This window comes from Sparassis crispa, assembly GCF_003851025.1.
Source record: "Sparassis crispa DNA, contig_000008F, whole genome shotgun sequence".
Classification (NCBI taxonomy): domain Eukaryota; kingdom Fungi; phylum Basidiomycota; class Agaricomycetes; order Polyporales; family Sparassidaceae; genus Sparassis; species Sparassis crispa.
Window position 1 is genome coordinate 327510 of NW_020939755.1, and position 13627 is coordinate 341136.

The 13627-nt window shown below is 49.5% G+C and overlaps 5 protein-coding genes across 5 annotated transcripts; 2 read left to right on the plus strand and 3 right to left on the minus strand.

The window, feature by feature from the left end:
* Positions 1-70: 70 nt before the first annotated feature.
* On the minus strand, positions 71-531 carry SCP_0901150 (Dynein light chain, cytoplasmic; the record flags this gene model as incomplete). The annotated part of the gene is made up of 2 exons (XM_027761348.1): positions 71-132; positions 261-531. The coding sequence occupies 2 exons, from the start codon at positions 529-531 to the stop codon at positions 71-73; spliced, it is 333 nt and encodes a 110-aa protein (XP_027617149.1).
* A 2970-nt stretch (positions 532-3501) lies between these two features.
* SCP_0901160 (hypothetical protein) lies at positions 3502-7848 on the minus strand (the record flags this gene model as incomplete). Its single annotated transcript, XM_027761349.1, has 1 exon — positions 3502-7848. The coding sequence occupies one exon, from the start codon at positions 7846-7848 to the stop codon at positions 3502-3504; it is 4347 nt and encodes a 1448-aa protein (XP_027617150.1).
* Positions 7849-8969: 1121 nt separating this feature from the next.
* Positions 8970-9309, plus strand: SCP_0901170 (hypothetical protein; the record flags this gene model as incomplete). Its single annotated transcript, XM_027761350.1, has 3 exons — positions 8970-9034; positions 9108-9180; positions 9232-9309. The coding sequence occupies 3 exons, from the start codon at positions 8970-8972 to the stop codon at positions 9307-9309; spliced, it is 216 nt and encodes a 71-aa protein (XP_027617151.1).
* Positions 9310-10569: 1260 nt separating this feature from the next.
* SCP_0901180 (hypothetical protein) lies at positions 10570-10794 on the plus strand (the record flags this gene model as incomplete). The annotated part of the gene is made up of 1 exon (XM_027761351.1): positions 10570-10794. The coding sequence occupies one exon, from the start codon at positions 10570-10572 to the stop codon at positions 10792-10794; it is 225 nt and encodes a 74-aa protein (XP_027617152.1).
* A 230-nt stretch (positions 10795-11024) lies between these two features.
* SCP_0901190 (Glycerol kinase) lies at positions 11025-13177 on the minus strand (the record flags this gene model as incomplete). The annotated part of the gene is made up of 11 exons (XM_027761352.1): positions 11025-11238; positions 11294-11507; positions 11558-11709; positions 11770-11797; positions 11849-11903; positions 11963-12319; positions 12374-12506; positions 12557-12755; positions 12814-12926; positions 12984-13070; positions 13125-13177. 11 exons carry the CDS (start codon positions 13175-13177, stop codon positions 11025-11027), a joined length of 1605 nt encoding a protein of 534 aa, XP_027617153.1.
* Positions 13178-13627: the final 450 nt, after the last annotated feature.

The following is a 13627-nucleotide window of genomic DNA, read 5'->3' on the forward strand; positions in this document are numbered from 1 at the left end:
AACCCGTAATCCACCACGACCAGCCCCACGCTCCCTGTCACTCCCGAGTGTCGATGCGAGGCGCGAAGGCCTATGACTTCCAGATGAGGATGGCCAGCGAGCCGATGTAGAAGTAAATGAAGTGCTTGGTTTCTGGATACGTAGAATGGTCAATACGACGAGTACAGGAGGACACCCGCGGCACGGCACGACGCGCAAGCGCGCACAGACGCGACGCTTCAACATGAACTGGGAGAACAGCAGCTCGATGAAAAACATACCGTGTGTTACATAACTCCCGAAGTTCTTGCCCACGACGACGTGCCAGGTGGGCCCGTGACGTCTGTCGAACTCTTTCTTGATCTGTGCGGCAATATCCTTCTCGATGTTGTATTTTTCAAGGGCGGCGGAGGCAATGTCTACGCTCTCCTGCTGCATATCCTCGCTCATGTCGACGTTTTTGACGATCGCGCGAGGACCAGAGGTGCCCGCCTCCTTGGGGCCCGAGCCGGTGTCGGTCGAAGATGTGAGGGTGTCGAGTTTCTCGGCCATGGTGTGCGAAGAAAAAAGGCTGAAAATGGGGTAAGGTTCGTGTGCACGGTAAAAAAATAAATGGACTTGCGTGGTCGAGGTTAAGAGGGGAAACGGGAGGAGACGGGGTGAAGGAGGGGGGTAAAGAGGAGAAGCAACACGTGTGGTGAGTCAAGCTGGTCAGGGCGCAGACGCGACCGGGGCACCATATGCTCGCGTGCGCGTTCGAACCTCTTCCTCTCCCATCGTCACATTTCCGTCGACATGTGTCCGTCTCCTATGTTTAACCTCGACATTATCGTCTCGGAGTAATCTCCTTCTCTTCTGCAACGTTCCCGGTCTTTCCAACGGCGTTTGATGTCGTCTTCATCCATGTGGAAGAGGATTGGGTTCCACGCTCCCAGTGTACGTCAGAAATGCACTGCGGATATCTGTACAACAAACCTGCGTGCTGATTAACCCAATTGCATGCTGAATGTCCTAAAGCAAGAACGCATGGCCGAGGATGCTTCCTAGCATGTGGAGGTGGGACGAGAGAAGTCTGTTCATCTCCCGTCCGTGCGTTTGCCTTTCCTGCCCCAATCTCCTGACCAGCATTAAACACTGTTTCATCTTCTCCCACAGTCGTCCTAGGCCAGCGCGCAGCTCATCATCCCCGCAGATCTTTCCAGATAGCCTCAGCCGGGATCACTTCACTTTATCGCACCGTGTCTTCCGCGCCTCACTTGGATCTCACGGCTCCCCAGCCCATCCATCACCGTACCGCTGGTATGTCGTACTCTCCCTTAAAATCAACGCGTGTTTTGCTTGTCTACCTGTGGTCATACTCGCGTATGTGATCCGTCCCTTGTCAGGATGTAGCATGTATGCACACTGTAGAACCATTGTTTTCGCATTGTAAAGGCTATCTTGACATGCCTGATCCGCCTGGTGTACTTCCTATGTACGTCCCCTTCGTGGTCCTGTCCACATGCATGTGGTCGTGGTACTTGGTGTACTGAGAGCAGCGTGGTACACACTCACAATCGTCCTCGCTCATCCTGCTCGCTTCCATCGGAACTCTCTGTAAGAGTCTCGATGACAGGATTTTCCCATTTTATTGTCTGTCGGACGGCCTCCGAGAAACGTGCGTGTTATCGTGAGTACCAAGTCATGACCTGTACGCCCATAGATGCCAAGACAATATTCGTACTGACTCCGCGTATGTGCACGGCCGTGGTGGTCGAGCCCCACTGTTAATTCCGTTCAACGTCCTCATCTTCCTCCACTTCAGCTATTGGATGCAAAGCTCGGGCGCTGATAACACGACATCTTGGATCGCCGTTTCACTTGCCGGCCCAACCTCGTAAGATTGCACTGCACCCAGGAGGGTCAGCAATTCAAACGGCAGCCTTGTATGGCGCAGATCCATTGCTGAGCTCACTCAGTGCATCTCTTATTTTATCCTGGGCTTACGTGACGGTGGGTTGATCCTTGGCATATTATGCGATGGATTTGCTATACTCGCGGTACTCCATCGCACATCGCACTCTCAGTTCGACGATCTAGGTACTAATATCTGGTTTATTGTTTGGCGAATGCTGTACGCCGTATCGGCACGTTGTTCGCATGGGATGAACAGATTTCGTCTCGCTTCGTTCATAGCAGATCAGGGTGCAGCCGCCAGAAATGTGAGACTCTGTTATCCGTACGTAAATTCAATCTCAATGGACGGAATCACTGCTGAAACTGGATTTTTTAACAGGAACATCATGGGATGGCGTCCAAATTCTTATCGTTCCTCTCTCGCAGATTGTATCTTCTTGTGACAGATTGTTTCGGGAGTCGAGTGGGTCCTGCAGGAATAAATCGTTACTGTACGTCAAATGAATTACTTGTCACCAAGAATAGAGTAGTAATTTTTTCTAGCAATACGTTGATCTTCAGAGCTTAGAACATTTTATCACTGCCCGCATACTGACTGACACGATTTTGGTGTCCAGTAACTTTTCAACGTCAGATGCTGATCTTCAAAGTTCTGGTCGTCCATCCTTCGTTCTTGGTGTGTAATAGGTGTATAGCTTCAGGTCTCTTGATTCCGTTGCTCCGTAGCTGACCAGTCGTGCAGCGACTATCACGTCTGGAACCCAAACAATCGTAGCACAGCATGTTGGCCGTAATACCCATACTAGGGGTGAGCAAAGGCAAGCGTACTGTTTTGTCTTCCTGCAGCGGATCAGCGATGCTGTCAATTGCGACTTCATCGACTATCTTCAAGAGCACTCAAGCAATGCATATCTCACGGTAGCCGTCATTCGGTAGGATCACAGCAGAAACGCTGTGTGTAGTCCTTGCATTGCTTGTCTCCGGACCGCCGGCGGCGAGATAGTTTCGTAGAGAGCAGTGGGGGTCCGAGATTTCTTTGTTCATTCGAATATGCGCGTGTCTTTCTTTCTGACCTCTTATATGCACATATCCTTTCCCTGCAAGAGATCCCCACTTCCATCCCACCATCTACGACTTTCCCGCCAAGAAGTCGTGTACGATAGAATCGTTTCCGCTGCACGCGCAGTGGAGTACAGAATGCAAGATACATAGGGTGAGCTTTCGCCTTCAATAGAACACGAAGGTGTGTGACATGATTCCGTCATTCCAGGCAACTTCCACAATTTCCACATTCGGCGCTCAGTGTTAGCCACGTGGTGGTCTCTCGCGCCACCAGGTTCGATTTCCACTTCCCATTTCTCTCGTTCTCTTGTTTGGCTGGCTATCATAGTCTTCCGTAGTGTTAGAAATCGCGCCTTAGTTCCCAAATAGGAAGGTAGTGATGGCGGGTCAAGATGCGTCGGGGCGCGTGATTACGCGTCCTAAAATAGATTTCTGTATATATACAGTTCTAGACGCTCCACTTTATATAAGCAAATTTCCTTCTTTGTCTTTCTTTGTAATCATGCCCTCGGCTTGTCTGCCCTTGGGCGCTCCCCAATTTCTGGAGCTCCAGAAATTTGGGCGCTACTTTCCAACACTCCCCCTCAAGCCGATGGGCATTCCGAGCTTCTTTGTGAGCTTCTCGTGCCTCGGCTTAGGGAGTGATTTTGTTAGGATATCCGCTATCATGTCCTCCGTGGGACAGTAGTGGATATCAATATATTTATCCCTCAATTTTTTGCGCACATAATGATGCTTTACATCAAAATGTTTTGATTTCGCGTGGAATTGGGGATCACGTGCGATTGAGATCGCCGCTGTATTATCCTCGAATAAAATTGTAGGATCTTGTTGCTCGAAACCTATTTCTTTGAATAGTGTTCGGAGCCACACGGCTTCTTTTGCCGCTTCGGCGGATGCCATGTATTCGGCTTCCGTGGTGGATGACGCGACCGTGGTTTGCTTCTTTGAGCTCCACGTGATCGTGCCATTTCCTAATTTAAATAAATATCCCGAGATTGATTTGCGATCTCGGATATCGTTCGCATAGTCTGCATCTGAGTAGCCCACAAATATGGATTGATCTTCGGGCTTGACATCTGCAATTGGCCCGTAGATTATTCCAAGTTCTCGCGTTCCGGATAGATAGCGGAGGACGCGTTTAGCAGCAGTCCAATGAGCCATTCCGGGATTGGCAGTAAATGAGCTAAGCCGTTGCACGGCGTGAGCAATGTCTGGTCTCGTGGCAATTGCCGCGTACATCAGTGATCCGACGAGCGATGCATATCCGTTGTCTCGGTCGCATTCATCATCAGTTTCGGGTTCTTCTTTTTCAAGCACTGTATTTGGATCAAGAGGCATCCCGACCGTGTTGGTGTTCGTAAGCCCATTGTTGTGTAGGATAGACTCAATATATTTTGTCTGAGAGATTTTGATTGTCCGCTTTGAACGGTCTCTCTCAATTTCTATCCCCACAATTTTTCGGGGTTCGCCAAGGTCGGTAACTTCGAACATATTTCGGAGTTCCCTCTTCAATTGGTCCATCAGTGCGCAATCATTGGTGAATATTAATAGGTCGTCTACCCAAACGGTGACGATTTCTATCTTATCACCTTTGATCCGAATGTATGCACATGGATCCGAGAATAGGCGCTTGAATCCCGCGTCTAGTAACTTGCGGTTCAGCACGATATTCCATTCTCGGCCAGACTGCTTTAGCCCGTAGAGGGTTTTCTTTAATTTACATACGCGGTATGTTCCATCGCTGTATCCTTTGGGTTGCCGCATATACACTTCTTCTTTGAGAGTTCCATTGAGATAGGCGCCTTTCACGTCCATCTGTCCGATCTCCCAATCTAAGATTGCGGCTAGCCCGAGGATAGCTCGAATGGTTTCGAGGCGGACTACGGGCGCGAACGTCTCGGTATAGTCCATGCCTGGGATTTGAGAATATCCCTTCGCAACCAGGCGGGCTTTGTATTTGATTATTTCACCCTCTTTGTTTGTTTTCTTAACTAGAACCAATTTATTTCCTACGGGTTTTCGATCTTCGGGAGGTTCCACTAACTCCCAAGTCTCCATACCCTGTAGTTGATTGAGTTCCGTCTGGACTGCCTGTTCCCATTTGGGCCACTCGAGTGATCTCTTGGCATCACTGAGCGTCTTTGGCTCATCCGCATCCGCATTTCCGTGGGCGCTCATCGCAATATAGACTAATTCGGCATTTGATTTATCTGGATCATTATCCAGATCTTCGTCTGCCTCTGGGTCGTGCATTAGACGGTAATCATGCCGAACTGTCTTTCTTCTGGTTCGTCTGGGCTGGCTTGGTGCGTCCGTCCCGCTTTCCTCGCGTTGATCAGGATCATCATCCTGTCTGCGCTTTCGCGGATTTTTGGCAGGTGACTGTGGCGCGGAAGTTCCTAACTCCCCCTCGCGCCGCACGTCTGCGGTCGTTGTGAGGTTTGGGACTTCGGGTCTTCTTTCCGCATGCGGCACGTCTGACGCATTGCTAGGTAAAGTGCCCGGAAATATATTTTGCTCCCCCTCACGCTGTGCTGTGAGGATAGGTACGTCGGATCCTATTTGCTCTTGTGGCACGTGAGGCGCGTTGCCAGGCAAATGGTCCGGGAAATTCGAAGAAAATTGGAAATTACGCGAGATTTTAATCTGGCGCGTATGTGCATCATAATATTTGATGGCTTTGGGTCCGTCCATGTATCCAACAAAAATATACTTGTTGGCACGGGGCGCTAGCTTTGATAGTGTTGCGTCCTCCGTGAGGACCCATACGGGGGAACTGAATTCTTGTAGGTACGAGATATTTGGTTTCGTCCCATTCCATTTTTCTTCGGGAGTTGCCCCATTTAACGCCTGGGTAGGCGATCTATTTTTAATATAGACTGCGTGAGCAATCGCTTCAGCCCAAAGATAACGAGGTAGATCTCTCGCATAGATCATCGCGCGCGCTAGTCCAAGCAGTGTGCGATTCAATCTCTCAGAGACTCCGTTCTGGGATGGTGAGTACGGCGCAGTCGGACCCATCTCGATCCCTTTCATTTGACACCAGTTAATTAATTCGGTGTTCATATATTCTCGACCGTTGTCGAGCCTGAGTCGCAAGGGTTTATTTCCAAACTTGCGCTCGATATAGGTAATATAATTCTTTACCTTTTCAGTTACTTCATCTTTATGCCTCATAAATAGTACTGTACTTCGACGACTGTAATCATCGGTAAATGTAATAAAATATTTCCACCCTTGTAGAGCGGCTGTCTGCGCAGGTCCCCACACATCCGTGTGTGTTAATTCTCCAGGTACCTTGCTGCATTCGTCCGTCTCTTTGGGAAATGGCTTCCGCGTTGCCTTTGCTTGGATGCACGCCTCGCAATTAATTTCATCTGGGCTTGGCGAGATTTCTAGGCCATCAACAAGCCCTTCGCGATATAATCGCGTAAGCGCTGGTTTCCCGATATGGCCATAGATCTTGTGCCACTCTTCCCAGGTATGCGGGCCGTATTCCTTAGCAGTATAGGTTCGCGCAGGTTGTGGAACTATTGGACGCAATTTCAATGAATATAGTCGTCCATTTTTCTTGCCTATAGCAAGAGTGTGTTTATTTTTATCTATTAGTATTGCACGACTATTACCCATAAGTACTCTTCCTCCCGCATCGTCCAAACGCGTGATGGAGAGGAGGCTATTGGGTGCTGTCGGCGCATACAGTACACTGTGGAGACGGAATTTCACTTTCCGGTCTCCTACTTTACTTTCGACATCGACCGTACCGCGGCCCAATGCCTGCGTTGGTTGCGGTCCGATGCCCGTGATCGCGTGATCTTCGAGCGCCTGATAGGTCGCGAAGACTTCACGACGATTTGTAATGTGCGAAGTTGTCCCGGAGTCGGCAAACCACTCATAGAAAGAAGCAATTTCGCCATCAGATCCGAGAGATACAGTGTCGCTATCATTATCGTAGGCTATTTTTGCCTCATCCTCTTTCGATTCGACCTCGCGCGCTTCGTAAGCACGTTCCGTCTTTTGCCGTTTCATCGGCGGGCCCTGTCCGGCTTTGCCGCCGCCTTTAGCCCAACAATCCGTGGCCTTATGCCCGAATTTTCCGCAATTCATACATTTGACCTTGTCGCGGTGCCGACACTTGTTACCAAGATGTCCCGGCTTTCCGCAGATCGAACATTTTTTGTATTCCCCAAAGGGGCGCTTCTTTCCTTTGGCAACCATGGCTTGGTCCGAGGATTGACCGCGCTCGCCACGCTCGTGCCTTCGCCTATTTTCATCAAGAATGATGGCAATCAATTCTTGTGATGTAAGCTGAGGGCGCACGTTGTCAGCACCTTCGGCGCCAACATTGCCGCCCACGGCGCCAAAGTAAGAGCTGAGGAAAGAGTCCCAGCTCTCCGGTAATGAGGTAGCCAGAATGAGCCAGAAATCTTCGTCAGAAACAACCTTCCCCATTAGGTGGAGTTGTTCCTGGATCTGTCGTAGCTGTGTAATGTGACTGGAGATATTATCTTCTTCCTTGGCTTGCATCCGGTTAAAATGCCGGCACAGCGCGAGAATTCCATGCTGTCCACGCTGTTCCTTGACTGTGCGAAGCTGCTCCCACATGGCCCGTGCCATCTCGGCTCCAGCGATGTGCACCATCTGGGAATCTCCCAGCGATAGCACAATTACGTTCTGGGCCTTGAGGTCCTTCTCTCCCCAGGCGCTAATCTCCGCCTCTCTCGCTGCCCTATTGGCCGGGTCATTACTCGGCTGCGGCTTCGGTGTCTTTCCGGTCACATACTCCTGGAGACCCTTATCATTAAGGATGGCCTCGACGCGGCGCTTCCACGGGAGCCAATTGTCTTCCTTCAGGAGCGGGATCCGGTAAGCATTGCTATTGCTCGTATTATCAGCGCTGGTCGACATTATTTGTTCTCGTACTAGTAAGGGGGTAACAATTTTTGTAGCCACAATAGGGGCTGTTGTTATCCAAGTATTTATTGGCTAGAGCCGGGGCTCATAACCTGTTAGAAATCGCGCCTTAGTTCCCAAATAGGAAGGTAGTGATGGCGGGTCAAGATGCGTCGGGGCGCGTGATTACGCGTCCTAAAATAGATTTCTGTATATATACAGTTCTAGACGCTCCACTTTATATAAGCAAATTTCCTTCTTTGTCTTTCTTTGTAATCATGCCCTCGGCTTGTCTGCCCTTGGGCGCTCCCCAATTTCTGGAGCTCCAGAAATTTGGGTGCTACTTTCCAACACGTAGACTTGCTGGTTGGGACTCCGCGTCCACTGCACGACGACTATCCAGCTCACTGTATTCCAGACAACTTTTAATTCCCGGATTCTTGAGAATTGTGAACGGTATACTGTAGGTTTTGGACCAATCCGGACGGTCACAGGTCACACGGATTTTCAACGACCCCGCCAATAATGTTTTCTCGATTTATGAGATTTTATGAGATTTTTCGAACCAAAAAAGGCAAAACCTGTCCGGATTGGTCGAAAACCTACAGTAGTGCAGACTTCAAGGTGCGCATACCTGTCTCTGAGTAGGTCTGATGCCTGACGGTAGACTGTCACAGTGGTAGTGAATCTGCGTCTATTGACCACCCAGTGTTGAAACTGTGTACGGCAGTGCCGGTCTACGCCGATCTGCGCCGAGAACTTGTTTGTTATGGGTAAATAACTAATGGAAGAATTGGTTGTCTACTCATGGCAAACCAACACCATTTTGGAATGCCTTCATTTCTGTGAGTTACTATTGCTCGAAGGCAGCTCAGGAAACCCGTTGGACGGACAATTTCAAGTCGTACAATGAGATGGAATAATCGTTGAAATTGGACATCGTTGTTTACATTGAACGACCTTTCTCTATAGTGAAGCTCACGCTCTTCAGCGGCCCGATACTTCCGCTTACATGACAGTATCCGTCTCTGTGGTAAGGCCCACTCTATCTATCGATAATCAATCGATGTTATCGTTGACGTCTCTCTTTTAATCCTCGACGTTCAACGTTCTACTGTCAACATCTTCCCCCCATCATGGAAAATGCGAGGGAAGACTATGAAGCCAAGTGCGCATGCAACGGAAGCAGCAAATTGCAAGGGTATGTAGAGATAACTGGATGTTATCATGAGGTCACTGGGATGTGCGACCTCCACTACCGCATTTTTTTCTAGTTCCACCCCGCATGCACGATCACACATACTCTACGTGCGACAATCTGATTCTATGATCATGGACAATCATTCAGTGCGCTTCCATTTGGAGACAACAACCCTTGCTAATAGAATAATTGTATAGAAGTACCTTTTCTTGCGCGAGTTATACACTGGCCGACTCCATTCAGCCTGGCACACCAGAGCCGCCATGTTATCATGACTTCATCCTTCATCCCAATCTCATCCGGTGAGAGGAAAAGAGCAGGATGTCATGATACCACTGTCAAAAGTGAGACATCATTCAGGCAGGTCTATTCAGATTCGTTCAGATTCTCAAGCAGAAATCATGCATATGCCGTATGCCATGCTCGACATATGTCCCTTGCTGGCACGCTCTGAGGCAACGAAATCAAGAGTGATTTCGTTACCTCATAGCAGGTTAGTGAGATAGTCGTATGCGGGTCTCTTGACCACCGCAAGTAGAACTTGGACGAACTTCATTTTGGAATACCAAACTCTTCAGGTAAAGTGCAACCATTGTCGAGGTATCAATGTTTCCTGGCACTAAGTGCTCAAGTATCGACCGTCGCACCGGCAGTTTGGTGGTGTGGCTGATTCACATATCCTCTGCAGATGATTTGGGCCAGAGTGTCTTTTGCCCATCAGGTTTCCATCTGATGCTATTACAGTCAAACATTGATAGCTGGTGCAACGGCAATATATGCCGAGAACTAGACCGCCAGCCACAGAATATGACACCGATTAAAGGCGAAGATACGGTATTTAGCAAACAGTCAAGATGAACTCAAAGCTCACCGTAATCTTTCAATTCCGAATGTGACGGTGGTTCGGGATCTTTCGTTCACCTCCGAACATGCGGCGAATGTACCTTCAGTACTGATCTTCGAATGGCAGAGTGGACACATCTCAGCACATCCAGTTGTTGAACGAGACCAAACGTGGGGTGTCACGTCTCGCCGGCGGCAGTGCAAACATACAGTGTGTTCTCTATCCCTTGACTTGCAGCTTTGAAGTCTGACTACGACATGCGACGCAGACGTACATTGTGACTCTGGAACGTACATGAACTTGACCGAAGCCGGCGAGGTCGTCGAAATCGTGGTCGGAAGCGTATTCACATCCTGGGTGCGTCCCAGGCTCCTGTCTCTCCAAGGTGAATGCCTTCTGGTCCGATGCGCGTGCAGCTTCATCGGCTCCGTCACAAGAAACCGCAGCTTTGTAAAAGCTTACGTTGTGGCTCGTCTGCGTCATATCAGTCATCTCCGCGGCTTTCTTCCTTTACATCGTCTACGCCAGCAAGGCGCTCGTCCGCGACTGCACCTCCATCGATTTGGGAGAGTTAATACGAACATCAACTGCGTCTTCCGCTTCTTCACCTGTGAAAATCGTCGCCACCGTGATCGTCTTCCTGGAGCTGCTCTTCCATCTCTGTGCGTGCACTGGCATTCAGAATCCGCATATGACGGTGGAGCAGCTCGACGACAGCACGCGGAAGGGCGAATATAACTTGACCACCATCGACATCCGCAAAGCCCTGCTCAACCCCGTCGGAGGCCCGTACTCAGATGTCCGTCATGCATGGTCACGCATGAGTTCCTCCCGGGGAGCACTGACGAGCTCCCTAGGAAAACGAATGCGTCTGCAGGTCTCCTTGGCTCTATACTATGGTGAATGCCTCATATAATTTATTCTACGATGCCTGTACTTTTGCATTGTGTAATGTTTTATGCAGTCATCGCCCAGCACAAGCTTAGTTTGTGAGGATTTGAATCATCTACCATATTTAAATGCCATTGACTTCGATATACGCCATGCTCCCTGGAAAGACGGGAGGAAAGACACGATAATATAATCTACAGGACCCTAGTTGGGTATATTCTTCTTGCCTTAGTAACATCTGAAGCGCGACTGGTCTTACTCATCAACACCTTCATCCCATCCCAGCGACCTCCCTACCGCACGTTTCCATCCTTGCCAATTTGTCTCTCTGAGGGCCTCATCCATTCCTGGCTTGAATTCACGGCTGCCTTGAGTGTTCACCTCTGCGAGCGTCTCCGGATTGTTGACGTCCCAACCGAAAATCCGAATGGCAGAACCAGCGAGAAGTGCGGAGCCGAGCGCAGTCGACCTGGGTACAGTATATATCAGTACGTGATGCTACGAAGGAGGAGATCCGTGCATACTCTCTCATCTCAGGGCGTATCACGGTAAATCCTCCAATGTCCGCCAGGATTTCCATTACCATGTCGCCGTTGGTCATGCCGCCGTCAACCTTGAGGTGCTTCAAGTCAGACTTTGAGTCGAGTTTCATACTCTCGAGAATCTCGCGGGTCTGAAAGGCATTCGCTTCCAGTGTCGCACGGGCAATGTGGGCGGGTGTAGTATACGATGAAAGACCTGCACCCGATGTTTGATTAAAGGGCGCGACTCGGAAGGTAGAGGCTTACCGATCAAAAGTCCAGCAGCGCCAGGATCCCAGTAAGGCGCCAGAAGGCCGGAGAATGCAGTCACGAAGTATACACCTCCGGTATCAGGGACTTTAGCAGCAAGAGAGTTGACTTCAGCAGCGGACGATAATATGTTCATGGTGTCCCGCAGCCTACAAGAATGGATACAGCATCAGAAACATGATTCTGGACCGGATAATGGGCACACTAACCACTTGATGGCACTACCGGCAACAGCAACTGTGAAACTACGTGAATGTTGCCAACAACAGAGTTATTGATAGTACTCACTACTACCCTCGAGGGCATACGACGGCTTGGCATTAGGGCCAGCCTGATATGCTACCTGCATGATTTACATCAGATAAGATCTTTTTCAAAGCATCAGCAACGAGTTTTGCTTACCGTGCTCAACAAGCCGTGTGAACTCTTCACGATTTCTTCACCTGTGCAGAAGAGCAGGAAAGCCCCCGTTCCGTACGTACACTTCGCTTCGCCTTGCTTGAGACACTTGTTACCGACAAGGGCACCTTGTTGGTCACCAATGAGACCGCCAATCTTCACGCCCTTCAACATGCCGTACGCAAGTTCGCCATACACTTCTGATGATGAAACAATCGTAGGAAGAACAGAAGGCTTAATTTCAAAGAAGTTCAGGAGGACAGAGTCCCATTTAAGCGTATGAAGATTCAAGAGGAGTGTACGAGATGCATTGGTCACTTCCGTGATGTGTAGGCCGCTCTTGACACCGCCTGTCAGACGCTAGGAGAGATTTTAACGATCAAAAACTCTTCGAAGAACGGTGGATAGACTCACATATACTATCCAAGACTCGACTGTGCCAAATAACAAATCGTCTTCATCGTGAGCCTTCTTGACATCTTCGCGGTGGTCGAACATCCAATGGAGCTTGATCGCAGAGAAATAGGTAGAGATTGGAAGACCAGTTCTGACACGTAACATCAGCTCGCTGTTACTACTGGACACCGCTTGACTCACATCTCCTTCAGAGCTTGTACCCCTTCTTCTCCCTTTTTGAAGACGCCAGGTTTGACTTCAAGACCGACGGTTGCGAGCTTGTGCTCGAAATGAACAACCGAGTTCTTTGTCCTGGAGTCATCCCAAACGATGGCACGAGTCAAAGGTTTCCCCGTCTTACGACTCCACGCTACCGCGGTCTCGCGTTGATTCGTGATGCCTGTGCAATTTCCGCGTCGCGTCGCGCTTTATCACGTGATTAGCGTATGATCACGTACCTATCACTTTTACGCTGTCTTTCGACCAGCCAGCTGACTCCAGCGCCTTGCAGGCCTCCGTGATACACGTATCGCAGCTCTCTATGATTTCGTCTGCATCCTGCTCGTGCCAGCTGGAACCCGACTGAGCTCCATTAAGCTTGAGTTTATCGAGATGGTCGTGTGCTCACCCGGGTTCGGGATAATACTGAGGATACTCAATTTGATACTCTGCTACGATGTTCGCATATTTGTCGAATATCAAGAATCGCGTAGAACTGGTCGTACAGAACAGGTGAGACGTCTTCTAAGTGAAATCGAGAGAAACGTACGTTGTACCACAGTCGAGAGACCCGACGAACTCGCCTTGCTTCAAAGTGACCATGATGATAGGTGGGGTGCGATACGGAGTATGAACGTCCAGAAATCTCAACGTCACGAATATTTGAAGGCATAAGGCGGACGCCCAAAGTAACGAGATCTCAAAAAGCTTAGCCAGATCCCCGTGGGGGTTCGGTCCGGACGGTCAGCTGGTTCCAGACGAGCGCCTGCACTGTACTAGGCACTTTAAAAAGTGGCAAGGTATCGCTATTCCATCATTATGATCGGCCGGCTCAAAATTCACCTGAAGGTGACTTAGACGCTCACAGGGAGGCTCGAGAGTCAATCTCACAATAGAATATGTCTGAGCAATACTCAACTTGTTCTCCTAAGCGTAAAAACATCGACATTGCAGTGAGATACGATAGCAGTAGCAACGGAAGTTGTTCTTTCGAACAACGGTTTCAACCCTAAGTGCTCCTATCGATGACGTATGAGTAATGACTCCTCTGTC